The sequence below is a fragment of the Marmota flaviventris genome, chromosome 1 (assembly GCF_047511675.1).
Source record: "Marmota flaviventris isolate mMarFla1 chromosome 1, mMarFla1.hap1, whole genome shotgun sequence".
Lineage (NCBI taxonomy): Eukaryota > Metazoa > Chordata > Mammalia > Rodentia > Sciuridae > Marmota > Marmota flaviventris.
In genome coordinates, this window is record NC_092498.1 from 100,751,620 (window position 1) to 100,777,373 (window position 25,754).

The following is a 25,754-nucleotide window of genomic DNA, read 5'->3' on the forward strand; positions in this document are numbered from 1 at the left end:
ACATTAATAACACCTACATCATTTCTTCCTTGAACAAATTCAACATATACCAGTGATAGTACATTCCATCCTTCCCACTCTGGCTATAATTCTTTTCTTTTTTTTTTTTTTTTTTTTTGTAGTACCAGGGATTGAACCCAGAAGCACTTAACAACTAAGCCACATTCCCAGCCCTTTGTATTTTGAGACAAGTTCTCACTAAGTTGCTCAGAACACTGCTAAGTTGCTGAGGCTGCCTTTGAACTTGCAATTCTCCTGCCTCACCCTCCTGAGTTACTAGTTACAGGCATACACCTTGTCTGGCCTGGCCATAATTATTAGTCTCATTCTTCCACAAATCCCTTTACAGGTTTTTGTTGTTTTCTTAAGAGATCTGATTTTATCACAAACCACTCTTTTTAAAAAATTACCAATAGCTCCCTAATGTCATTCTTTAGAAAATTTAAAGCTTTTCTTAGCTTCATTTCATTTTACAAACTGTCCAGTTGAGCCTAGTCCCTGAATAGTCCCTCACATTCATAATTCCATTATTTTCCAATCCTATTCCTTGTACTTTTGAGCACTTTCTTGTTTACATACTTCATAAAATCTCACACCTGAAATCCTCAAGTCACTTCCTCTCTGACTCCACAGCATGAATTATTCCCCTACTCCGTATTTTAAACATAATTTAACACATTAATCACATTTCAGTTGTTTGCCTCCTTTCAGACTAAGAATTCCTTAGAACAGGATAATTATTCATATTTGCATACCAAACAATAATGTACCAAGCACTTTAGCATTTAATGTGCTCAAAAAGTCTAAATTCAATTTCTAACAGTAGACACTATACTAAATTGGAAGCCCAATCAGTTTTTCCCTAGGAAATATGTTGACTTAGAAATAAATCTATCCCCAGAGAACTGCCCAATCTACTTAATTCTGTATTCATTTCAGTGTCCTTGTACCCCAGTAACGGAATTCCATCTCAGCACTACTGCTAGAAACTGAGTTTCTCTTCCCACAAAATAGGGAAGTTTGCACAGTATTAAGAGTTCAGGCTGGGTCTATACAAAATTAAGTTCTAACACTGGCTAGTTAATATTTAATTAATATTTAGTTAATATTTAACCTTCAAGTCTCAAAAAATGTGATATATCTACTTTGCTAATTTGTTTTGCTTTATTGCAAACTGATAAAGTACTGAGTACAATATGATCATGAGTAGTTTTAATTACAACTTGTGTCATGGAACTGGCCTTGTCTCTCTTCTGTCATTATTTTGTGAGTTAATGCAGTTGTGACTTGCCACTTGCAAACAGGACAGGAAAAGCAGTATTCACAATTCAAATACATACAGTATGGGGCTCTTTGTAATTAAAAGTAAAATCTAAATCTTAAAAATTATTTTATGCATTTTACAAATTTATTCAAATTAAATATTTTACCTTAATTGTTCTAGGTTTATTTTTATCATAGTTAAATCTGCTGGCATTCTTTTTAGAAAGATGTGTCTATAGATAATGGCACTTGTATGATCAGACTTCACTTTATTTCCATTGCTTCTCTGCTATGTACTCTTTGTAAACATACCCTCCAAGCTGTGCCTGACACATATCAAATAATTTTCCTTCTATAAATAATGGTCACTAACTTGAATCTGAAATTAATTATAAACCATTAGGTCCCAGTCTCAACCCACATCAACCGATAAACCAATACAATGAAAACCAAGCATCAGAGTTTTCTCCAGATATTTAATGAATGCAAGATGCAGTGTGGCCATATTCCATGAAATGTGATTACCAGTAGGGAAGCTGCAGCCCTACTGAATTAAACAAAAGTATTACGAGACAGCTAAAAGCTTTATATAGGTGGATCTGTCTTAATTACTATAATGTAGACAGTTTGATAAATAAGGTTGTTTCTTGTGCTTTTTCTACTTTAGGCAATAATATACTTTAAATACAGATGAGACACACAAAAATTTTTTACTGGTTTGAGTTCTAAGTATTCTTTTTACTACAGACCTCCCTCCACTGCAATCTAGATGAGAAGACCCAGCCTTTGGTATAAATAACTTATTTCAATGACAATATTTAAAGGATACCATTATTGATCACTGTCAACATTTGTGTAGTTGTTTGGTAAGGGGGTGGCCAGAGCCTCTTTACTTTCAGTAAGTGCTCTAGGCTGATGGATAAACACACTAAACTTAACACCTTGGTTGTTTGCAGCTCTAACAAAACCACTGTTGGCAGTCATTGTGATGGCTTTTAGGGTGTCTCCTGTCCCAAAAATTGTTAATGAACGGCTATTAATTTTTGAACTGGCCACTAGTCTCAAGGCACGCTCAGAAGGCTGGTCTGGCACCACATTAATTCGCTTAATTAGCATAGTAGCCCTCTCTCTCTCCCCAGGTCCTCCTAAAGTATCTAGAATAGACTGAAAATCCTTGACAGCAGATTCACAAGCAAACAATTCCTTGTCCTTCATAAACGCCTCCAGCTGAGGTAGAACCTGCTCTTTCCTCTCTTGCTCTGCTTGTTCTGTGAGCACTTTTTCTTTGAAGATAAAGCGGCAGCCTCCATAGCTGAGGGCAGATACATACGTGATTAAAGTAGTAATGTCCAGATTTACTCTTTTACACACATCGACCTTAATCTCTGTTGGAAATGCAACACTTGCTAGTATATTTTCCCGGTCTACTCTGGTCACCTGCAAAAGTTCTGGGCCCTCGTCATCCGATTCACTCTCACTTAGCTGGAGCTCCTCAGGGTGATCTAACAGAGAGTTGACTGCTACTATGTCTCCTCTCACAGATATGCCCATTTCTTTCAGCTTCTCTGCCATGGGGCTGGAGACACTGTTGTAAAATGCAAAGATGATGTGAGGGTTGCTATACTGCACTGGCTGTTGATGACTGGCCTGGAGGAAGTCTTCGGCCTGTTCAATGATGCTTTTGTCCCCATACTGGCCCCTGCCCAGCCAGATATTGTGCAGTGCTTCAGCCTTTCGGCCAATGGCTTTCACCCAAGTATGACCACCATTTGCAACTACATCCACTACAAGGGTCTGCTTTTCTCCCAAGGTATCTGTGTAACCAAAGACATGGAGAACACTAACAACTTCTTCCAGGTTTTCTGCTGATTCCACAATGGCTCTCAGATGTGTTAGATTTGTGCTTTGCAAATGGGATTCTTTAATAGCTACTTTCCCAGCTTCTACTTTCTGTAAGAATTTTAATTCTGCTTTCAATTTGCTGCATAGCTTTGCACCACCTTCTATACCACCTTTTCTTGATCTAGAAAGTGATTCTGCTCTCTTAATCAGTTCCTTGGCTATGGCGATTCGTTCACAGAGCATGGAGTGTGCAGACATGCTGACAGCATTCTTCCTTTCCTATGAAAAGACAACAAACAAGGCAAATTTGAATAGTCCCCCAAAATTATAAGGATTAAAAACTTCAATCTAGCAAAGCTTTTGGAGACTGAGTCTATGAACCTGGGCTTCTGTATGTGTGTTTTGGAGTGAGTTCTTTGATAGTAACTAAGGAAAGCTATACTTCCGAACTCTTCCTTATCTGGGTGTTGGATTCTCATACACTTTAGACTTTCATTTCCTCAGAACGTCATGGAGTTCGCAGCATATCCAACGTTAGGATTAAATGCAGGAGTCTATGTACTGTATAACATCTCCTTATCTCTTATCACCAGACTTATTGTTCTGTTGCTGAGAAATTTTCATACATGATTCAAAACGCCCAGATAAAATACTTAAAATAAAAAATCCATACAGACTACCTGGCTAACCAACTGTTCAAAGCAAGTGTTTCACTCCTAAACTGGCCAATTAGCCTCTCTCATTTTTAACTCCTTCAGGAGTTTGTGTACTTTAACCAGCTACCTCTGAAGTCCCCCTGGGACACAGGGTACTTACGTCAAGGAATCAAGACTGCCCCACGTCTGCATTTGTTGTCAAAGCAGAATACTTTGAAAGACCTAGAGCGACCACCAATTTGCCTCCCACTCCTCAGTAAGGAAAAGCCCAAAGATAACCGAACTCCAAGAACCCGCCGGCGGCCAGGTGGGCCAAGGTCCGCAGGGCCTTCCGGGTGGGCTTTGGCCCCTGGGCCCAGCACGTCCATCTACGCAGATGGGTCCCGCCGGGCACGGTCCAGGCTCAAACAGGCCCCTGCAGGCGCCAGGGCTTAGAGGCCAGGTATGGTGGACGCATCGTGCCCCTCTCCCAGGACGGCCCAGCCCAGCCCCCGATGGCCTCAGAAGCCGAGTCCCGTTCCCTTCCTCCCGTCCCTCCTCCCTCCCGGGCTCCTCACCAGCAGCGCCCAGGACTGCGAGCGCGAGCAGGCGGGAGCGGGCACGCGGAGACCGGGACCCGCAGGGAAAGCTCACCCTGCAGCCCCCACCTCACTCAACGCCGAGGCCGCTCCGCCTGCGAGAGCTTCGCTGCCTCCCGCGCCTCACGCGTCAGGTGGTTCCGGGCCGGGTGATGCCGAAGCCACGATTCCCAGGCGGCAGCGCGGCCTCTCGAGCGTGGCCGACGCTAGCGCGGCAGCCATGTTTATTGAGGGCGCTGGCTTCTACCCTTAGCCCTAAGGGAAGAGGCGCCCCGATGCACTCATCAGGCCCCCAGAGGACAGCACCGAGGTGGTAATTCATTCCACTGAGTGCGTGGCACTCATCCCACTGGGATCTCAAGTGTTTTTCTGGCTCGTTTTAATAGAGAAAAACACCAGAGAGGCTTATCAAAAGACACATATCACACCATCCTGAGCTCGCCCCAGAAAGTATTATAGACATACTGGAGGGCAAATGACTGGGCGGCTTCTGAGAGGCTGGGATATTTAGACAAGTATTCAAAATCACTCAGATTATATTCGACAAAGTAAAACTAAATATTAAAGATTTCCAGTCATAACTAATCCCATGTACCCTGTTTCTTCTCCAAGCTCAATTTAACCCTTTAAGCCCCAAGTTTTCCACTGTGAGCATAATAGTCAAATATTATTTCAAAGTTATCATAAGTCATGAATTTGTTATTCAATTTTTTACAGATGTTCCACATCTGGGACGATAGGGGAAAAAATGGGTTAAATGACGAAAGTAAAAGGGAATAAACCCACAAAGGCAAAGAAGAGAGAGGGGATGGCTGCAGACAAGAAATACCAATAACACATTTTTAGAAGATAGAAGCAATAACGTATTTGTGCTTACTGTATGACAGGCAGTGTTCTAAATATTTTACACATATTATTTATTCAGTCATCTTACCCTAAAGAGATAGTTGTAGTTTTTAGATAAGTGAGCCACAAGAGGTTACCTAAATCCAGGAAGCCTCTCTGCAGATGGAGGCGGCTGCCTGCAGACCCTAATGGGCAAGTGCTTCACAAAGAACCCCAGTAGGGCTTTGGAACTTTAGGTGCCCAAAAGGTAGAGAGGAGCTGAGACTGAATTAAAAATGGAAGTGTGCTTAACTTTGTATAAGTCCTCTCTTCCAACCAGTGAGGCCCAGCCATTCCTCATTCTTCCCAGGCAGAAAGCTAGAGATGCTGAAGATAGGTTTCAGACTTAAGGCCCAACAAAAGATTGTAACAGGTGCCATTAGGAATGAAGACTGAAAGTTTTCTTACTGAATGGTGCCATTGGCTCCTTTTCTGTTCCCTCAGGAGTACTGGCAACCCTTTCATAGTTACTCCACCTTTCCCTCAAAACCCTATGTCTCTGGAGAAATTAAGCAAAGACCCAAGAAAAATCAATGAACATCTCCCAGAAGATAGATTCAGGCTTCAAACACAGCACTTTAAAAAATTGTTTTGTTTGGAATTTGAAGGAAAAAGAAAGCAGACAAAAGGGCTTTAAAAAATATTTTATAATTAGCATCTTCAAATAAAAGATATTTGCTTCGAAATGAGAATAGTTATTTTTTTAAGAAGGGGAGATAGCAGAGCATAAGAAATTATTCCTCAAATGTAAAATGAATATCCCAAATTTGAAAAACACCAAAAGTGGAGGAAAAAATCTAGAAAGCAGAAAAGGAGAAATGAAAAACAGGGCAAAAAGTGAGTCCAGTATTCAAAAATGTTTTTAGAACTAAAGTGGCAACAAAGAAAAGGAAAGTTTTAAAAGTTTCTTTTAAGTGATTTTCTTGGTTTTTGTTTTGTTTTTACAGTGATAGGGTCTGTTAAAATACTTAATACAGTGAATGTTAAAAAAAAAACAAAAAAACACTAAGGCAAATAAACCATTGTGAAATTTCAGAACACTGTAGATAAAAGAAAGAATCCTAAGAGCTGCAGAGGGAAAATGTTATAAACAAACCATTTGGCATCACATATACAAAAACAGTAGGATTCCATCAGCAACACTGGAATTCAGAAGGGAGGACTGCTTTCAAAATGTGGAGATAATTTATTTCTAACCTAGAATCTTTAAACCCAGCCAAGTGAGAGAGAATGGTTTCAAACAAGCAACTAGCTGGCATTGGTTCCTGAGGACTGACATCTCCAAGAGCGGAGCTTCTGGGAAGTGTGTGGGAGAGAATATTACAAATTACCTTTCATCTGACCATGAGGAAAACAGTATTCAGAGGGTTTTCTAAGTTCTGCTGGGGAAATACAGCAAAAACTAGATGGCTGCACAGATATCAAAGTAAACAAAGAAAAAAAAATGCAGTATCCCCTTCAGAGAATTTATTTAGAAAATATAATCACAGTATACTTATATAGTCCTAAAAAGAAAAGTCTTTTCTGTTGAGTCAGGGAGTAGGGAACTGGAGGGGAACTTTTGTACAGAGGTCTATATTCTTATCTGAACTGACAGTAGTTAAATATTGGGAACCATATAAGGCTATATCATCCATTTTTTTTTTTTAAACAGGGAGGCAAGTACCTACAAAAGTCCTGGCTTTCAGGGGATGAAACTTGAGGTGCATGGCCTCTGATGAAGTGGGTTACCTAACTTTTTAAAAATATTCACATGCTCCGGAAATTATCACTTGGTAGCCAGATGTTACTTGTTCTATAAGCAATATAGGTGGAAGGAAGAGAACCCCTGTGAGGCAACATGACATTAGTATAAGACCATTAGACAGGTTTTCAGGAAATCAGGATCCTAATCCAAGGGACCTATTAACTATTTCATGTTCTTGAGCAATTCAGTGAATATCAGTTTGCTCTTCTTTACAATTAGGGTCTGAGAGAGCTTTCCTACAAGGTAAGGGGGCACTTGATAAAGAGATGAAGGTAATAGGCTAAACAAATAGCTCAATGATAGAGAGACTGCTTAGCATATATGAAGCCTTTGCAAAGAGGTGAGCTTAAGTACTGAGGGCGGGGAGTTTTATACTATGAAAATAATTGAGTAATAGTTGAAAATTCCTTTGATGTTTCCTAAATACCTGATTCCCAATGTATTGGCATTCAATAATTATAAAGACTATAATAGTTTTTTCTTACTCCCCTTTCCTTTTCAACCCCTTCATACTACCATTTACATGAATTTTGAACATTTCAATGTTTCTCTGCTAATCACTGTTTTGCAAATTTAAATTCGTGGTTCAGTAGGAACTGGGAAAGAGGAAAGGACAGGGCAGAGTGGAGACAAACGTTTTTAAGATAGAATTGAACCAAGAGGAGGGAGGGGTTAAGAACATTTAGGAGTATTATAATGCTTAAATAGACTAAAAGAAGCTAGAATCCACAGGCTAGGCATGATTCAAAGATTTGGGAATGTTTAGGGATGTAATGGGTTGCTACATAAAAGAATTGAGCTTCCCAAGAATTGGGACAAAAAGGATCAGCTTAATTTTAAGGCCACTGAAAAAGAATAAATGCTGAACAAAGAGACTGGAGTTATGGGCAGCTTCAGTTGAAAGTGGGCTTTGAAGTGAATGGGGACAGGAGGCAGAAAATTGCCCCACGATCGAATATAATTCAGTTAAATTTTCCTCCTTTATTCTATAGAATGCACTGTTAGCACCCAATAAGAATCTACATGCATTTTCCTTGTCTTAAATTCAGTACCATCTCTTCCCTTCTTTCATTTGTAGAACTTTGGCATTCCTCTAGTTTTTTAATACTGGACATTACTGAGGGTCTAAGCAAATTAAAAAGCACTGTATTTAACCATTAACAATGCCAGGCCTTTCACTTGCATTATCAAATTAAGTCCTTTAATGAGTGCCTGAGATAATTAACTTGTACAAGTCACTTAGCCTATAAGTGGATAAGCTGAGACCTATTTCAAGGTCCATTCTTTTCTACTACTACACATTCACTTTCTAGTGTGCTGGAGACACAATATACCAACAGCCCATAAGAAGAGATTATCAGATGAAGCTTCATTACAAACATCTTAAAACAGGAGATCAATGTGTCATCTACTATCTCTTAAAACATTTCCACTACTCATAATATATGGAGTTAAGGTGATGGCAAATAGTAGAACTGAGACTCCTGTCAAAATTGCTCCAAGGCAAGGCTAAAGCTAAACTTTTCCCCGAAACTTAGCTAAATCTTACTCAAAATCTTTTGAACTACATTTATTTGCCTATTATCTCTTCAAGTTAGTAAGACTAACAATGTTCATAAACTCTTTGCTGTGAATAAGGCAGACAACATTTTTCCTATCCAAAAGTAAAAAACAAAACACAAGCCTAATACCACCTAGGGTTCCTTCTAAATATGCTTACCTACTTGTGATAGAGAAACCAACAGGAACCAGCAAATTGTCGTTTATTTACTTGACATATCTTCCACAGGAGACCTATCTGACCCCTCTTCATAGCTCCAATACATTCACACAGGGCACTCAAGAACCTCACTGATACACACTTACTGGTGCCTAACACCTATGCTTCATATCTTGTCTCATGAGTCCATGAAAGTCTGCATATTCTCCCAGCTCTAAAAGCAGTGTTTCCCAAAATTAGCACTTTACTTTAAGAAATAGGCAGCATCCTGGGGTAAATGGGGCAACAAGATTTGACTTAACCAAAAGTACACCAAAATTGAAGAGTGATTTCATCATTCTGCTTTGCAATGTAGTTTCTAGAAATCAGCTATGATAAAAAGCAGGAAATAGCTGTGTTAAAATTTTACTAACTCCTAAAAAGCTGCAAGTTGAATTTAACAGTTTATTATGATTTATAAGTGTCATTTTTAAAAACAGCAGTCCATTAAACCATGTAGAAATAAGTATGCAAAAAGTCTGCAAAACAAAACATTCTTTAAACATGTTTAAGTAGATAGATTATCTGAAATTCTGGATTGTTCAGTCACTTCATCATTACGCTATGGCAGCCAAGTAATCCTTAACTTCAGTTGGAGTAAGCCGCCTAAATCCAGCTTCATTGCAGATTCCAACTTCAATGTTATCTTCTGTCATTTGCCCTTCAAAACTTTCCTATTGAGAAGAAGGTGAAATAATCAGTTTTCCAATTAATTATAAAATCCTCATAAATCCAGTTAGCAGATAGTAGACTAACCTTTAGGGTTAAGATGGCTGTATGAATGGCATCTTCCAGTTCCAAATCTTCATTATATCTAAAGAAAATTAAAAAAAAAAAAAAAAAAAATGACTTTATGGCACTATTTATATTCTTCATATCAATTCAAATACAATGACAACAACAGCATAAGTTTTTTTATATATACTTTTTTAGTTGTCAATGGACCTTTATTTTATTTATTGATATGTGGTACTAAGTAAGGATGGAACCCAATGCCTCACATATGCTAGGAAAGCACTCTACCACTGAGCCACAACCCCAGCCCCAAGATTTTTTTTAAAAAATCTAACACTCTTAAAAATACTAAATAATGCATTAATTCCTCTAATAACTTCATTGATAGCTGTCCCCAAATAAGAAATTTATCATCATTTGGTGCTCAATTCCCAAACATTGGAAAAAGTATAATCCTAAAAGTTTTAGGAAATTTCTTAAGTATAAATACTTTAATAAAACTTAATTACAAAATAAAGCAGAAAAATCAGACCTTTGCTAAAATTTTGTTTGTTTTTATAAACTATAACATGTTATGACATGTGAAATGTTTGGACTCAATAAGTAAAAGTTTAAGCAAAGTGCTTTAAGACTCCAAGATTAAGTTTACCATTTAAGTGAAAGTCTAATGTCTTTAATAACCCTAATATTAATATGTTAAATATGTACTAAAAAGGGTCATCTGTTCAAGTCAATTACAAAAGCTTTCTGTTCCAAAAGTCAAACATTTTTGAGGACTATAACAATGCTGAGTCTGGAATACTACTGGGAATAAGTGAAAGCAATTTGTGGTGCTCTGCAATGAGAGCAGACTTTTATACAGTGTTCCACTCCTCATCAAGAACACAAATCTACTCAACAGCAGGTGTTTGGTTATCACAATTTCTTGATTTCACAATGTTTCTGTCATCATAATATACACCTGCTATTAAATCATTTAAACATTTTTCTCCTCCTTAGCACAATTTTTTTTAATAACAGGGAAAATGAAGTAAAAAAAAATTATTTAAGAGAAAAACATGAATGTGAAAAAGATGTCCTTAAGAAATTAATATACCACTTATTCTGAAAGCTAGGAAGATAGGATGTTGAGAAGTTTTCTGTTTCTTCTATCTGTAACTAGGTTCAAATACAGAGTAGTACCACAAATTTATTTAGGTCCATGATAATAAAGTGTGCTGAAAACTATAAAGTCAATTCGCTGCTGAATCCAGTTATTGTGAGCCTACCTTTTCTCAAGGAATGTTTTCCCATTTACATAGTTCTTTCCCATGGCTGTGGCCTTCCAGGCAAAGTAAGCTCCCTAATCATAAAGGGAAAAGAGACCCATTTTTAAAAATTAATACAACTGTATTATTTTAACATTTGCTTTTAAATTCTGTAACTGGTCTCAATTTCTAAGGTCATAGAATACTTATTGGAATGGAATGAAAATGTCACAAATAAATTATCTTTTAAAAAGGTCAGAGGGATAGATGATAAAGAGGCATGAAACAACTTGGAAGTTAAGGAAAAAGTTGGTATCTTGTCTGTGGTGATAGTTTCCTCTGAAATGTATATATATCAAAACTCAACAAACTAATGATGAGAATTGTTGATGATGCAGTGTACTATACATAAATTCTATTAAAAAAAAAGTTAAAGAAAACTGGGGTTAACAAGTAATTAAGAGTAACAGTTTAGCTTACTGGATTGAAGGGACTTAAAATCTATCACATAACTCTGGAAATTGGTGATCAACTCATCACCCATTAGTGAATAAATTAAAGAGGTAGCTTTTCATTAAAAAAATATTCAAAGGTTTTGATATTTTGTAATTTGAAGTGAAATGAAAGCAGCAGCAATATCATAAATAGCATGACATCATCTGTTGAAAAACATATGCACATAGTAAAAAATACCAAGAAAGATATATCAAACATATTAAAACAATTTAAACAATTGCCTTTTAGATAACAGAGCAAGAAAAATGCATACAGTTCCAGAGATGGGAGCTTCTGCTACCCACTGGAAAGTGAAGTAAAAGAAATTGTCATTTAGCTTCAGAAGCCCAGGGATGAGGTAAAAACAATGCCAAAATTCCCCCAATACTTCCTTTTCTGATTTAAGTAACCATCATATATATATATAATTTTTTTTGCCTTTTAAGTTTATAAATAAGGTTAGCATTGAGTGAACTTGTAATTACCTACCATTAACAATGAAAATTTAGTCCCTAATCTTAAACTTTTTCTTATGACAAATGGAATGATATGGAATGGTACTTAGGAATGCTTTCTATTCTAGATACCAGTCTTCTGTTTTAGAGCAGACAACTTGCCCAAAATATTGGTTACATTCACTTTGCAAAACACTGAATTAAATTAATATTTTTGCTGGTAAGAGTGACACTCAAAAATCAGTTCCAAGATTAACCTGCTAGCAAAGATAATATTTCTCCAGATTCATATGTTTAATTGCAACATTTTCCTAAGTAACAGAATTCTATAGATTTAATGAGGTTTGATAACAACTATTTCAACAAGTTACTCAAGTATGCAATGTTAATGAACAGACAGAAAAAGAGGGAAAAGTTATAACTGGTAGCTTCCTTGGCAAAAGGCCAGGTTACCAGAATTTTAAATGTGCAAACTAATACACACCTTGTACTTTCTAAACTCCAAATAAAAAAGAGAAAATATTGCTAAATTTCAAAATCTTCATGGCTTCTTTTATTAGATATTGAAAGAGTACTTTAACAAATCCCTCAAATACATCTAATGATACTTACTGATGGATCTGACTGAAATAAATATGGTCGTCCCTCATTCCATCCACAAATAAGTAAAGAAACTCCAAATGGACGAACACCACTGCAGAAAGCAAATGAAAATTATTTGGTATGTTCATGGTGTTAAAAATCACCCTCAAGTGAAAATTTATCAATACTCTCAAGAAAAGCAAATTATCAAATAAACTGAATTAGACTTAGAAGTTCCTTAGAAAATATTTAAAGTCTTTGTAAATGAATCAATTCAAAATAATTCTCTTTATGGAAGTGAGAAGCAATAATTAAATTTAAGTTTGGATTAATGGAGTAACACCTTACCCTAGTTTGGGTAGGGTTTATTTCCAAGTTCATGTATAGAAGTTTGATTCCCAATGTAATGGAATGAGAGGTGGTGGATCTTTAAGAGGTGGAACCTAGTAGAAGGAAATTAGGTCATGGGGCACCATCCTCAGAAAGGATTAATGCCTATTGGTTAGGTATTACAGGAATAGACTAGTTCCCACAAGAGTGGATAGTTACAATTCAGCAAGTTTAGCTCCTTCACATAGTCTTGCTTCCTCTCTCAACACATGACCTATCTTGCAAGGGCTCCCTCTGGCCGTGTAATGCTACGTGCCAGAAGAACATCTTCAGAAGCTGATGCCAACAGCATGTTACTGAACCTCCAGAACTGTGAACTAAATAAACTTTTTTTCCATTGAGTTTACATTTCAACAACTACCTATATACTCTCATTCACACCCAAACCTAAAAACATCGGGATTAAAATGAATAAAATGTATCCAACAGCTATTACTTTCATTACCATTAATAATTGTTTATCACTGGGAAGACAAATGTAGAAATACTAATCATTGCCCATAAATGTTTTAATTAGTAACCAGCCAAAGGTCTTTGGGTATCTAAAAGCTACTTTCTGCTGTTGCGTTCACATTTTTCCTTAAGAAATCATTTTCAGTACAGTTAAGATCAGAAATAATCTTAGTGATTTCCTCCATTTTTAGGCAAATACAGGGAGAGCAAATCTCTATTTATATATCTCCTCTTTTAAAATGACTTTTTTCCTTGTAATTCATAACTCATTTTGAATAATAAAATCAACTTACCCTGACTGGGTGTATTCTTGCATCACAGAAGCTACTCTCTGTACCAGCTGAGCTGTGGGAATAGGTTCTTGGTAAACAAGATAATACTGCTGAGCAAGTTTTCGAGCTCTATGCACAAGCACTCTACAAAGAAGGAAGAAATAAGATTTAATTAAAATTAGGATGCTCTACTACTCAAAAAGACCCATTACCCTTCTGTAGGCATATACCTACAACACAAGTTTAATATGTATCTCTTTTTGTATGTATTGGGGGGCACTGGGGATTGAACCCAGGAGTGCTGTACCACTCATCCCTAGCCCCTTTTATTTTTATTTTGAAACAAGGTCTCACCTAGTTGCTGAAGCTGACCTCAAATTTGCAAACATTCTGTCTCAAGCTTCCCAAGTAGCTAAGATTATAGGTATGCTTTAATAATAGCTACCAGCTCAGAGCCGGTCTTACTTTTAAATCAGATTCCAGTTAATTTAGGAAAAAATATCAAAGCATCATAGAGGAGCCAAGCAATAGGAGACAGTCTTCAAGAATGGCCCCCTATCCTGAGAGCAGCCACCCTGTCTTTTTAGATTTCACCCCAGCCAACACACACATATGCATACATGAACATACACACACACACAATTTGGGTGAACATAGAGACACACAATTTAGAGCATTTTTTTCTTACTCTGCACCAGTCTTTTCTGCAGACTGCCTAAATCTCCCTGTCTACACTTTCAAGTAACCTTCAGAGATTAAGAAACAGTAAGAAACTATTTTAACTCAAACTATTTTAACTTAAAATATAAAAAATGTCAAGATACTAAGAATATGATATAATAATCAAATATATTAAGATAAATAGTATATTATCAAAATAATAGTACCTGCTCGTATACTACTGATCTGAAATATGTACATTACCTGTACGTATTTGTATGATGCTCATGCTCATTTAAGTTTATTCTATTGGTGGTGGCACACTGCAGTCTCCCTTCTATACAATGGTATCAAGATCCACTATAGTGAAAGCTGATTACATTTCAGTGATCTTGCTGTTTTTCCTGACTCCTTAAAGTAAAATTTTGGCTCTATTTATCTTATTCTACAAAATCATGAATAAAAAGCTTTCTATTTGTTGGTAACCTGATATAATAGCAATACTCTCTTTTCCCATGAAATACAAAGGGAATGTGTCTTTGAGCTTCTGGATCCCAGAAGGCTGTCATACTGAACAACTTTCAGTGGCCTTTAAGAATTCTGTCCCTTTGACAAGAACCATAAATATAATGAAGTTTTATGATGATGCTTTCTTTTGCCATCTGATACTTTTTAAAATATGGTTTACTATAACATATACTGTTTTAATCATTTTTAAATTGCATTAGGGAGAGGGGTAGAGCAGTGAAAGAGCACTTGCCAAAACATGTGAGGCTCCAAGTTTATCCCTATCACCCAAAACAAAATAAACCAAAAAAAAAAAAGCTACAAAGTCATTTAATTCCCCTGCTGGCGAAAGTGCTTGCAATACTTATGGTTCTAGTTCTTTTGATATATATACAAATTTAAAAAGTGCATTAGGGCCAGGCGCAATGGCACAAGCCTGTAATCCCAGCAGCTCAGGAGACTGAGATAGGAGGATTGTAGAGTTCGAACCCAGCCTCAGCAAAAAAGCAAGGTGCTAAGCAACTCAGTGAGACCCTGTCTTTAAATAAAATACAATATAGGGCTGAGGAGATGGCTCAGTGGTTGCATGACTTCAATTCTGGTATGAATAAAATAAATAAATAGTGCATTAGGGAACACTGAAGCCCTTTATGTCCAGTCCTTGGAGGACAGATGAAGGATAGTGATCAGAAGGAATCAAGGTATCCACTACACAGAGACAGAGGACTAAGTACTATGTCTATCTCCTCTTTTAAAATGGAGGGAAACTGAGTTAATCTCCTTAAAGTAATGTATATAGACAAACTAAATTAAGCTGTTAATGAGGCTGAAGTTGCTAAACAAAACACAAAGAGTTGAAAGATTAAAGGAACATCCATTGACTTTTTTCCTCAATGTATAGTTTACAATCAATTCATGAGATGGTAGAGAGAACTATAAATAATATAAAGTACCTGTAATCTGGACCCATTCCACTATAGACCAAACCTATATGTTTGGTAATTGGTTCCACTTTGTGTACACTTCGTTCATCATACAGAATGGATTTCTGTTTCTTCTCAGTTGCTAATACCACACCATTTGCAGCTTAAAAAAAAACAAAAAACAAAATAAAGACCTATATATTTAATCATTTTAAACCTCTATTTCAATCATTTTCTAATTATTGGTGGATTAAACCCAAACTACTTTGTTATTTCCTCTAATTTATGAAACCTCTTCTTCTAGATTCCTGTTTTAAATTCTGTACTAAAGTCACCTAAAAAATGGTAAATCAATTTTTCCCTCACTGGTCATTTAAAATGCACTTGGGGGGAGGGGGAGTCCCCCAAACTAAAGGCACTACACAACACAACTTCTCTTAAAGTACCATAGGATATCTGAGAATTTACATGTTCTAAAATACACCATATTTTGGATAACTTTGTCCCTGTTCTTATAACATCAAGACTTCTTCTTTAAGAGTACTAAGATATGAAACAATCACATTATCTTTAAATTATGTTTTATAATGAACTTAGGAAATCCTAAGTTATATGACAAAAACTGCAAGAGAGCAGCAACACAATCAGTGGAAAAACAAAACAATACTCGATTTTCTGAATGGGAACAACGTTTCCCATTTTCTGAATGGGAAAGACTACATGTAGGTTATCACAACTAATAGGTAAAGGTTCTACATTTACTTTAAAAAGAAATTTTAATCACCTCATTAGTCTTTATTACTATTTTCTTTAAACTTCAAAGTATTCTAAGTTAACAAAAAGAATTTAAAAATTATACTGTCACAGCTATTTACTTATAAACTAATTACTAAATCTTCCATCAGGAAAGCTATTAACAAGCACCTAAAGTGAATAAAGCACTTAATTACCTTTAATTCCCACTGAAGGGGCTCCTCCAGCTACAGCAGCCAAAGCATATTCAATCTGGACAAGTTTACCAGATGGGCTTAAAAGGAAACACAGGTATTTGCTAAGTTCATATTATTTTCAAATGTTTTTTGTAGAAACATCTTGAGTGCAGATGTACAACTCAAATCCCATTAATCAAAACCTAAGCAATGGTTGGCCTTTGATTATCTATATGAAGCTGTTTAGTAATTTTCAAGATGATTTTGAAGATACTCATGGTGAATCACAAATTCTACTTCCTTTGGTTGGTTCGTATTTGTACTTGGAATAACAGCATTACTATTGTCTCTTTTCACCACTTACCATCCTTGTGATTTTAGACAAGTTACTTAAGCTTTTTGTTTTCCCACCTGTAAAATGGAGGTTAATAGTACATAGCAGTTCTCTTTTTAAAGTGTTATTGCAATGATTAAACGAAATAATGCCTATAAAAGTTTCTGGCATGAATTAGCAATAAGCAAATTCTGAATGGTAACATAATCAAGAAAATGTATGTGTCTGTTAAAAACCAAAGAGCATGTATTTTCTATGGTTTCTTTTCTTTTCTTCTTCTTCTTTTTTTTTTTTTTTTTAAGAAAATAGACAGGGCTTAACATGCAAGACCTAGATAAGTATCATTCACAATGAAGTATTCTCCATATAATATAAAACTAATTCTAAGAGCCATTAGATGGTTACATTTAACAGCTCCAGTTTCATGAGTTTGGCAGGCAAATAACTCGTCCCAAACTGACCTTTTAGGTAATACTTTATTTCAGACTAGTTGCTGAGTTACAATCAGCATCACAAACCAACCTCCTCATTTTATAGAAACAAGAAACAAAATCCTGAATAAAGTAATTGGTTCTGTGTCACTACTGGGTCCATATCTTTTACTATTGAAAAATATGAAGATGATCTTAAGCCCCAGAAGGTCATCTGTTTTAACTTCATACAATTAAAGGTATTGTCACTCAAATCTCAACTTTCACCATCCCACCCTGCTCCAGACACACAGGCTGCTCTTTAGATGTCAAAACTCCTCTGACAAGCTAATTCCTACACATGACTCCCATTTCTCTATTGCCTAATAAACTCCTTTCTGGTCATCCTACAGTCCTTAGTAGATATGCTATGCCCTCAAAGGATGCCACCCTGTCAGACTAATTTGAATCCCATATAATCATGCCTAAGGTGTCCTATACTTTCTCTTTGGCTAAAGTTCATCATATATGAATTATTTTTATAATATGTGTCTTCCTCAACAAAGTGTAAGCTCTGGTTATGTTTTTTAGGAAATAACCTAGTACTGGGAATCCAGAGTCATTTGACTGATAAAGTGGCAGCTTACAGACTAAATAAAATTAGCTGACTTGAGAGGAAAATATTAATAAGCATTTAAATTATAACATTTGGGTAAACTTTTTGACACTTAATGATCACTAATCATAACTTTCAGGGTTCATCTAGCTTTCAAGTATTGTTTTAATACCTCTAGGGAATATTTCAAGACTCATGCAAACTTAATTATCTTTTCTCTGCTCCCAGAGCCACCTATAAATACCTTTATCATTTCAACTTTCTGTGAAAGCTCAATAACCTGCAAGCTTGCTGTGCAACTGAACATGTTTTATAGTCAATAATACCCTCACCTCAGTGTAAAGTACCAGCACCTCTACTTGGAATAACCAAAGTAACCTTTTTACTTTACTTATACTCCCAGACAGAATTATCTCTGTAGCATGTTATCCACAACTAAATCCTATAAAAACTTCTTGGTTCCCTTAAAATAAGATGAAAACTACTCACTCTGGCCTGCAGACCCTGAATGGTTAGCCTTCAGCTATATTACCTCCTTGCTCATTATATTCCATCTTCTATCAACTATTCTCTTTACTCCTAAATTTTCAAACAGCTGGCTCCTTTTCATTTTCCAGAATAAAAAAAATCATTGAAAAATGGATCTTTCCTGATGACTTAAACTAATGCCTCTTCTCTTGTCCTTTTTAAATAAAATTCCTGGGTAACAGAAAAACATTTTTTTTTTTTTTCAGAATTCATTAACAGAGCCAAGTTGCTCAATTATTGTCAATATCTTCAGCTAAATGTAAGGTACAAAAACACCTTCTTCATCCCATAATCTCTAGTCAGTTCCACCAGTTTTAATTCTAATCATAACATTCTAAAAATGTTTTTTTTTTAATTACAACAGTTGGGCTGGGGATGTGGCTCAAGCTGTAAAGCACTTTCCAGGCATGCGCAGGGCGCTGGGTTCAATCCTCAGCACTACATAAAAATAAAGATGCTGTGTCCACAGAAAAATGAAAAATAAATATTAAAAAATTCTCTCTTTAAAAAAAAAAAAAAAAAAAAATTCAGGTCCTACCAGGGCAGTGGAGCATACCTGAAATCCCAGTGGCTCCAGAGGCTGAGGCAGAAGGATAGCAACAAAGCCAGCCTCAGCAAAGGGGAAGAGCTAAGCAACAAAGTGAGATCCTGTCTCTAAATAAATGGCAAAACAGGGCTGGGGATGTGGCTTGGGGGGGAGGGGTTGAGTGCCCCTGAATTCAATTCCCAATACAAAAAAAAAAAAAAAAAACATTCAGTCCCTGATGAAATATGGTTGTTTTGTGCCTCAGCTCCACCAAAATTATCCTTAGAGATAAAGAATCTTGTGTGTTATATTCACATAAGTGAACAGTGGTTACCTCGCACATTTTAGTCTCTGTCAAGGTATATAACAAAACCCTTTAATTAAACTAATTTCATTCAAAGTTTGCCAAAACACTATTGCACCTTGACATACTGAAAACTGCCAAGAGGAAGGCATTTTTTTTTTTTAATTTTAGTAAGACAACATGCAATAAAAAGTGTATGTCCACTTAATTACTCAATAATGACCTTGGACAAGTTAATTTGTCCAAGTGTGGATAGCTCTTCAGTAACATGGTGAGATAACATTCATTTCAGGTGGTAGGTAAAGCAGTGGAGGATTAAGTTGCACCAACACAGAAAGAATTCAACAAGTTAGATCCTCTGTGCCTTCAGTAGTCAGACAGGACAACTAAATGGGACATTACTGATCCTTAAGAAAATGGTCAAACTAGAATCCTTCCCTGGTCATTTTAAAAAATTCTTCAGTGATGGTTTTCTTACATTGGGTACGATGTTTCACCTCAACTGTATTTTGAGAATATTACTTTAATTCCCTGTTTTATAACAGAAAAACCTAAACTCTTTAAGCATTCCTCCGTACAAAACCAAAAAGACCAAAACATATATCGTAGCCTAGTTATTTTGGGGCCCACAACAACCTAACTGTTTTATAGAAACATCAGCGCTTTCATTTTTCAGTCCTTACGCTTCTAATTGGGACACGGAAGAAACCGAAAGCATAAGTTTCAAGACACTAGGGCCAAACTGTAACCAAGACTCCGGCCTAATGGTAAAGCCGAGATTCTTTAAAAAAAAAAAAAAAATGCAACCCCACATTTTTGGTGGAGATTCCGAGTTTCAGGCACTCCTGCATGGGGCCTACTTTGGTCAAGAAGGAAATTCTGAATTCTGAACGGGTCACCAGGAGCAAGCTAACTCCTCCTTTTCTTGTATTCAAGGCGAAAGTGAATTCCTGCCTAGCAGCTTCCCGGTTCCGCAACCTCCAGTTGTTCCCAGGTCCCCCAAATGGGCTCCTAAGGCCTGCCGGAACCATGACTTTCGAGGCTTTCCCGTTCCCCAGCCGGCCCGGCAAATGACTTTGCAAAGCTGCATTTCCAACTCCACTTCCCATTGGACCCTCCGGAAATTCTAAGGCACAGGCCACTACAAATAAAGTGGGGTCGGGTAGTCTCCTGCAACCTTTGCTACATGCAGGACCCTGGGGTCCATTCAATACCTGAATGTAGTCAGCGAAAAGCTGTAACCGCGCTCCGCCATCTTTACCCGGAGAACCAAAGAACACTCGCGCATATGCGCACCGCGGTCGATTTCTTTCCATTTCCCCGCCCTCTTCCTTTCCTTCTCTTTCTCTGATTGGAGCAGAGTCAGAGCCACCTCAGGGGCATTCTGGGAGTTGTAGTTCTATAAGGTAGATTTGCCCGACTCTGGGTCTTTGCGCACATTCATAGGGGCAGGATCCAGCAGCCCAGTGAGTTCCGTTTTCTGGCAATGAAGATGGCGTCTGGCATGCTCCTGGTTGTGGTGCCTCCGTGGCCCGCTGCACGCGGGCTGCTCCGAAACTGCTGGGAGCTTCTGCAGCGAAAACTTCAAAAGAGCTGGCCAGGGTATCCAGCTCCTCCGTGGGGTAGGTAAAGAAAGGCTCCGTAGGAAGTGGATCAATGAGGAGACCCCGGCTGCTTGGTAGACACAGTTCCTGGTTTTTGTCCTTGGCCTTTCTCATTCCCGGAGGCGCGTAGGGGGACTTGGTTCCTTACTTTAGTCTGGAAACCATAGCAGCTATTTGTGCGCATCGAGCAAATAAATAAAGTTTCTGTGCTTGTCCATTCGTATGTAGATTGTTACCCAAGCGCCTTAGCTTGTTAAGGATTAGCACAGCCGAATTTTGTTAAAATGCTGAAAGCAGATGCTTTTGAGTAATTTCTGAAGGAAGAAAGAACTGAGTTTCATTCCAATTTACAGAGGTGATACGGGCGTTTTAAAAGGAGAATGGAGGCAAGTGAGTCGAAGAGTAAGAGAAGTGAAATGGAGCGAGGGGTTGGTCATTGTAAGTGGGATTAGTAGAGTTCTGTTCGCACATAAGAGACTGAGAGACAGAAGCCTTCTTGATCCTTGATTATATTCCAAAGGAATGGCCTTGGGTTCTTTTTTTTTTTTTAATGTTTGTTCTCTGTGATGAGCCTTGGGTTCTTGAGAGACGCTTTGGAGGTGAAAGTGATATGTCTTTACAATTGTAATTCCTTTTTAGTAGATCCTGTAAGATAAGGAATTCAGGTGCCTATTCAGGTGTGTATTGGCTAGACCAAAAATAAAGTTTCCTGTCAGCGTGAAACTTTCTCAGGCTTAAACTTTAAGGAGAGCTGAGGTCATCCCAGGGACATGACCTTATGTTGCCAGAAGTGGTGCTAGAGTTCGGTTAAGTCTCATTTGTCCAGGAGTTTAGAGTTGTCCTGTGTGTATACTTACGCAGTTCTCAGTTGGCACTATGGCTGGCCACTGCGGATCCCAATTGTCTTTTCTTTCAGTTCCATTGTCCACAGGATGCAACTTGTTCTTCTCTGTGGTGTTTGAGCTCTGTGCAGATTAATTCTGATTCCTTGTATTCGTTGAGGAACGAGTTTTAATTGAAAATATTTTGGATGTTAAAGCTGTTATTGCTTTGATATTTACTAAATATCCCCAAAGTGATAATACCTAGGCAATCTAAACAGATACAGACCAAGAAAATATGTACTACAATATACCAAACACTGGGCTAAGTACATTTTCACCAACCACTTCCTGGGATAAGCTTCTCAACAATCCCATAAATTTTCACCACTTTTCAACTGAAGAAATAGACTTAGAAAAATCTCAGCGTCCCACAGACAGTCCAGATTCTGCGTTATTAACCATTGGGCCATGCTTAGCAATACTTTTAGATCTATTGAAAAAGAATATCAGTTGTTAAATGTAGAGAGTTTTATGTACTTTTAAGAGCTCTTAAAAATCAAAAGTAGTATTGTAAGTCTCAAGAATAGCCAAGAAGGAGTAAAGGAATCTCTTTGATTTTTATAAGCAATTTAGAAAAACAAAAATGAGACATTGATAGTCACATAAATAAAAATATACAAAGAAATGGTGAGCTGTCTTTTCCATAGTGATCAGACAGGAGTCAAGATTAAATATTATTGAAGAACTTAGAGATTTGAGGAGCTTACCATGTGATTTGATAAATGAACTAATTTTAAGAGGCTAGTACACAGTTATCCCAGTGCAGGTCAGAAGTGCATTTAGTCAATTTTAATCAGATCTACGTGTACATCAATTAATTACTTAACTGCCCACCAAGTAAAATGTGGACAATTGAGTGATTTTGTTTCTTCTTCTTCTTTTTTTTTTTTTTTTTTGAAGTTAGGCACCTGTCATTCTTTTATTCATGTTTACTACTAAATTCCTGAGTTCTATACTACATGAGATGAGAAACTCTTGATGTAATTTCTCTTAACTCACTTCAGCAGTTTTCATTAAAATAAATTTCTATTTGTGTTCTTTAAGTTATCCTTTCTTTATTAGCTTTAATTCTATATATTTTACTAGCTCAGGTTTCATGTTAAATTTCTATTGAACATTCTAAACTATCAATATGTCTACACATGTTTGTGTTGGTTAACATATCACAGTTGATTAGCAAGGATAGTGATATCTGTAAATAGTCTCTTAGGAGCTAGAAACTGATTTTGTATCTCCATGTTTTATTTTATAGGACCAGCATTAGCAGTCCAGGGTCCAGCCATATTTACAAATGATTCCAGTGGAAGTAAGGAGAATTCCAGCTTTTTGGATAACATCTTTTGGATGGCAGCTCCCAAAAACAGACGCAGCATTGAAGTGAACCGGTGTAGGAGAAGAAACCCTCACAAACTTATTAAAGTTAAGGTAATGTGTTGATTTTTGTGGGTGTGCTTTTCCTCAAGTCTGTCCTTGAGTAGCTTCACAGTCTTAGATCTGCCTATCATTCATCCTAAGTGAAATACAATATTCTCATTATGTAAGTGTGCTGTCCTCTAGTCTAAATATTAAAGCAGTCAGGGAAGAAGTTCAGAGAATTTTACATTAAGGACTAATCAGTGCTCACATACAAAAAAAATTATAGACTATCCACCAAACCTATGATTTCTATACAGAAATTCAAATCACATAGTAATAAAGCAGAGGAAATTGGGTTATAATCTTGTCATCTTGTTTTCCACAAGATAACTGAAAGTGAATTTATCTTTCCTTCGTTTGTCTACATAGGTCACCCCACTGTGTTGATGGACTCATTATGGGATATTTAGTATTTGAAGCTGGGGAATAGAGAACCTTTTTATATGAAGATGACTACTGTATTTAAGTAAAAATGTATCGGATGCAAAGTTTGTAAACCTGATATCCCCAAATTTTCTATTGATTCAAATTCAGTGTTGCTTGTTTTCAGTTTCCCTATTAAAGTGAGGTTGAACTAGATGGTGTATGACTCATGTAGCCCAAACACTTCTCAGAAAGCTAAGATGTAAGTATCTCTAAAATATAAGTATTATATATGTTTTTGTTTATTATGTTTTTGTTTTAAAGAACAATATAGACATTTGTCCTGAATGTGGTCACCTGAAACAGAAGCATGTCCTTTGTGGCTATTGCTATGAGAAGGTGTGCAAAGAGGCTCGAGAAATCAGACAGCAGATAAGGAAGCAAGAAGGGGGGCCTTTTAAGGCTCCTACAGTGGAGACTGTTGTGCTGTACTCAGGAGAGACACCATCAGAAAATGATCAAGGCAAGAGGATCATTGAACGAGATAGGAAACGGCCATCCTGGTTCACACAGAATTGACTCCAGAGATATTAAAAGGATAACTTCACAGTAAAACATTTATGCCGAAACAGAGGAAGAGTCTTGGTTTTTATGTTGTGCTTGTTATTAAATCATCAATAGAGTTTAAGTTATACTTCATAAGTAGTTGGCTTTATGTGAGTTAACTTAAAGAATATATCATGAGTAAACTCTTAAAATGTTTATGGAAAGGCTCAATGGATTAATATATCTGTTTCTATTATACTTTGGGGTTTTAAGTAAACATTAGATTTCCACACAAAAATAAAAAATTTACAATTAATAGCAAGAATTACCTGTTTTGCTTCTCATTTTATTTGCCAGTGGTTTTTTTCTTAGACAAGCATAAACACTAATACATGGAAATAGGGTGGTATTTGAACTCTGGGTATTATTTTTTAAAGTCATAGTTGTGTTGATAAGAAAGATTTTGTTCTATTTTGTTTTGTTTAGATGATAGAAATAATTCCTTACATTTTACATTAAATCAGAGACATTCAAAATTCATTAGATGGCTCACAAAATTTGAATTCCATAGTTAGGGAAATGAATTTTTAGTAAAGAGATGAGCACATTTCTCATACATCAAAAAAATGTGTGAAGGATGTTGACTGCATTTTACTTCTAATATATCCTTTTATTGTGCACTTTATCATCTTTATCTCTTCATAGCAATAACTTTTTTAACTTCCTGAAATTCATTTTTTATTTTTTTCTCCCTCTCCCACTCCTGTATCTGCCCTGTGTCTGCCCTGTGTCCCAGATTTGCTGTTTTATTTCCTGCTTTGTTTAAAATGAAAGTGAGACAGCTTATTGAAACACATGGTAATAAGAATTAAGGAAATTACAGGTAAGGGGAAAAAATCAGTAAACAGATAAAACAAAGCCCAGGGATGTATTTAAAACAAAATGAATGCCACAATAATCTGAACATTACTAGAATTAGGCAGTAAATTGACCCTGAAGTTTATTTATTTATTTGATATTGGGAATTGGAATCAAGAGGCATTTTACCACTGAGCTACATCCCCAGCCCTTTTTATTTTGAGACAGGGTCTCACTTAAGTTGCTTAGGGCCTCCCTAAATTGCTGAGGCTGGCCTTGAACTTCAGATCACTTGCCTCAACCTCCCCACCTGCTGTGATAAAAGGTATGTGCTACTGTGCCCAGCTGAACTTTATTTTCTTTGGAAAGGGAATATTGACTTAAATGGAACAGTCTCCATAAGGTACATTGCTATATTGGAACTGAAGCCTAAGGAACACTTCTGTGGAGCTTCATAGTAAAGATTGTCATGGGGTACTCCATGTTGCCAATTCTAGAGGTAAAAGGATAAATTTCATAGGATACACTATAACCCAGTGTTGAAGTACAGTTCTGAAAAAAGGAAATCTCTTAAGACTTCCAAAGTATTGAAAAGTCCTTGGTTCAATCTAAACAACAACAAAAAAATTTTGAGGATCTAGAAGAATTAGTTATATGCATATTACTAATGCGTAATTATCTGTAGATAATTGCTTTTTACTTTGCTGAATCACAAAAGTATTACATGTCAAACTTAAGGCAAATGTCCTTGAGTACAAAATTATCTTTTAAGTTCAAGAAAGCCAATATCTACCTGAATATATTCCACTGCTGACTCAGTATTGCCAGTTAACTAGTTGACTAATACATTGCAAATTGTATTTCTAAATAACAGATTGTCTTTTGATGTGGACTGACTCTTCTCCCCAAATTCACATCATGTTCAGCACCCAGTGTGATGGTGTTAGCAAATATGGGCCTTTGGGGATGGGTGGAGCCCTCACAAAA

At 36.7% G+C, this 25,754-nt stretch overlaps 3 protein-coding genes across 5 annotated transcripts; 1 reads left to right on the plus strand and 2 right to left on the minus strand.

Annotated features, from left to right (window-relative positions):
- Positions 1-1,719: 1,719 nt before the first annotated feature.
- C1H7orf25 (chromosome 1 C7orf25 homolog) lies at positions 1,720-4,573 on the minus strand. Of its 3 annotated transcripts, none has more exons than XM_071614187.1 (2): positions 4,409-4,573; positions 1,720-3,384 (listed from the first exon to the last, which is right to left on the minus strand). In XM_071614187.1, exon 2 carries the CDS (start codon positions 3,361-3,363, stop codon positions 2,095-2,097), a length of 1,269 nt encoding a protein of 422 aa, XP_071470288.1. In that variant the 5' UTR covers positions 3,364-3,384; positions 4,409-4,573; the 3' UTR covers positions 1,720-2,094. The 3 variants fall into 3 exon arrangements, with proteins under 3 accessions (XP_071470288.1, XP_071470283.1, XP_027794127.1); XM_071614182.1 differs by having other exon boundaries at positions 4,395-4,573; XM_027938326.2 differs by having other exon boundaries at positions 4,319-4,573.
- A 4,548-nt stretch (positions 4,574-9,121) lies between these two features.
- On the minus strand, positions 9,122-20,411 carry Psma2 (proteasome 20S subunit alpha 2). Its single transcript, XM_027938366.2, has 8 exons — positions 20,311-20,411; positions 16,400-16,476; positions 15,480-15,612; positions 13,381-13,503; positions 12,275-12,356; positions 10,734-10,807; positions 9,487-9,544; positions 9,122-9,404 (listed from the first exon to the last, which is right to left on the minus strand). Exons 1-8 carry the CDS (start codon positions 20,382-20,384, stop codon positions 9,288-9,290), a joined length of 738 nt encoding a protein of 245 aa, XP_027794167.1. The 5' UTR covers positions 20,385-20,411; the 3' UTR covers positions 9,122-9,287.
- A 119-nt stretch (positions 20,412-20,530) lies between these two features.
- Mrpl32 (mitochondrial ribosomal protein L32) lies at positions 20,531-24,234 on the plus strand. Its single transcript, XM_027938338.2, has 3 exons — positions 20,531-20,718; positions 22,837-23,009; positions 23,688-24,234. The coding sequence occupies exons 1-3, from the start codon at positions 20,583-20,585 to the stop codon at positions 23,940-23,942; spliced, it is 564 nt and encodes a 187-aa protein (XP_027794139.1). The 5' UTR covers positions 20,531-20,582; the 3' UTR covers positions 23,943-24,234.
- The last annotated feature ends 1,520 nt before the right edge of the window (positions 24,235-25,754 follow it).

Coding starts and splice junctions, on each gene's coding strand:
- C1H7orf25 (XM_071614187.1), bottom strand. CDS start 3,363: ATGTCTGCACACTCCATGCTCTGTGAACGAATCGCCATAGCCAAGGAA.
- Mrpl32 (XM_027938338.2), top strand. CDS start 20,583: ATGAAGATGGCGTCTGGCATGCTCCTGGTTGTGGTGCCTCCGTGGCCC. Junction 20,719..22,836: donor GTATCCAGCTCCTCCGTGGG/GTAGGTAAAGAA, acceptor TTTATTTTATAG/GACCAGCATTAGCAGTCCAG. Junction 23,010..23,687: donor ACAAACTTATTAAAGTTAAG/GTAATGTGTTGA, acceptor TTTGTTTTAAAG/AACAATATAGACATTTGTCC.
- Psma2 (XM_027938366.2), bottom strand. CDS start 20,384: ATGCGCGAGTGTTCTTTGGTTCTCCGGGTAAAGATGGCGGAGCGCGGT. Junction 12,357..13,380: donor CAAGAATACACCCAGTCAGG/GTAAGTTGATTT, acceptor TGCTTTCTGCAG/TGGTGTTCGTCCATTTGGAG. Junction 9,545..10,733: donor AAAACATTCCTTGAGAAAAG/GTAGGCTCACAA, acceptor AATTTTCTTTAG/ATATAATGAAGATTTGGAAC.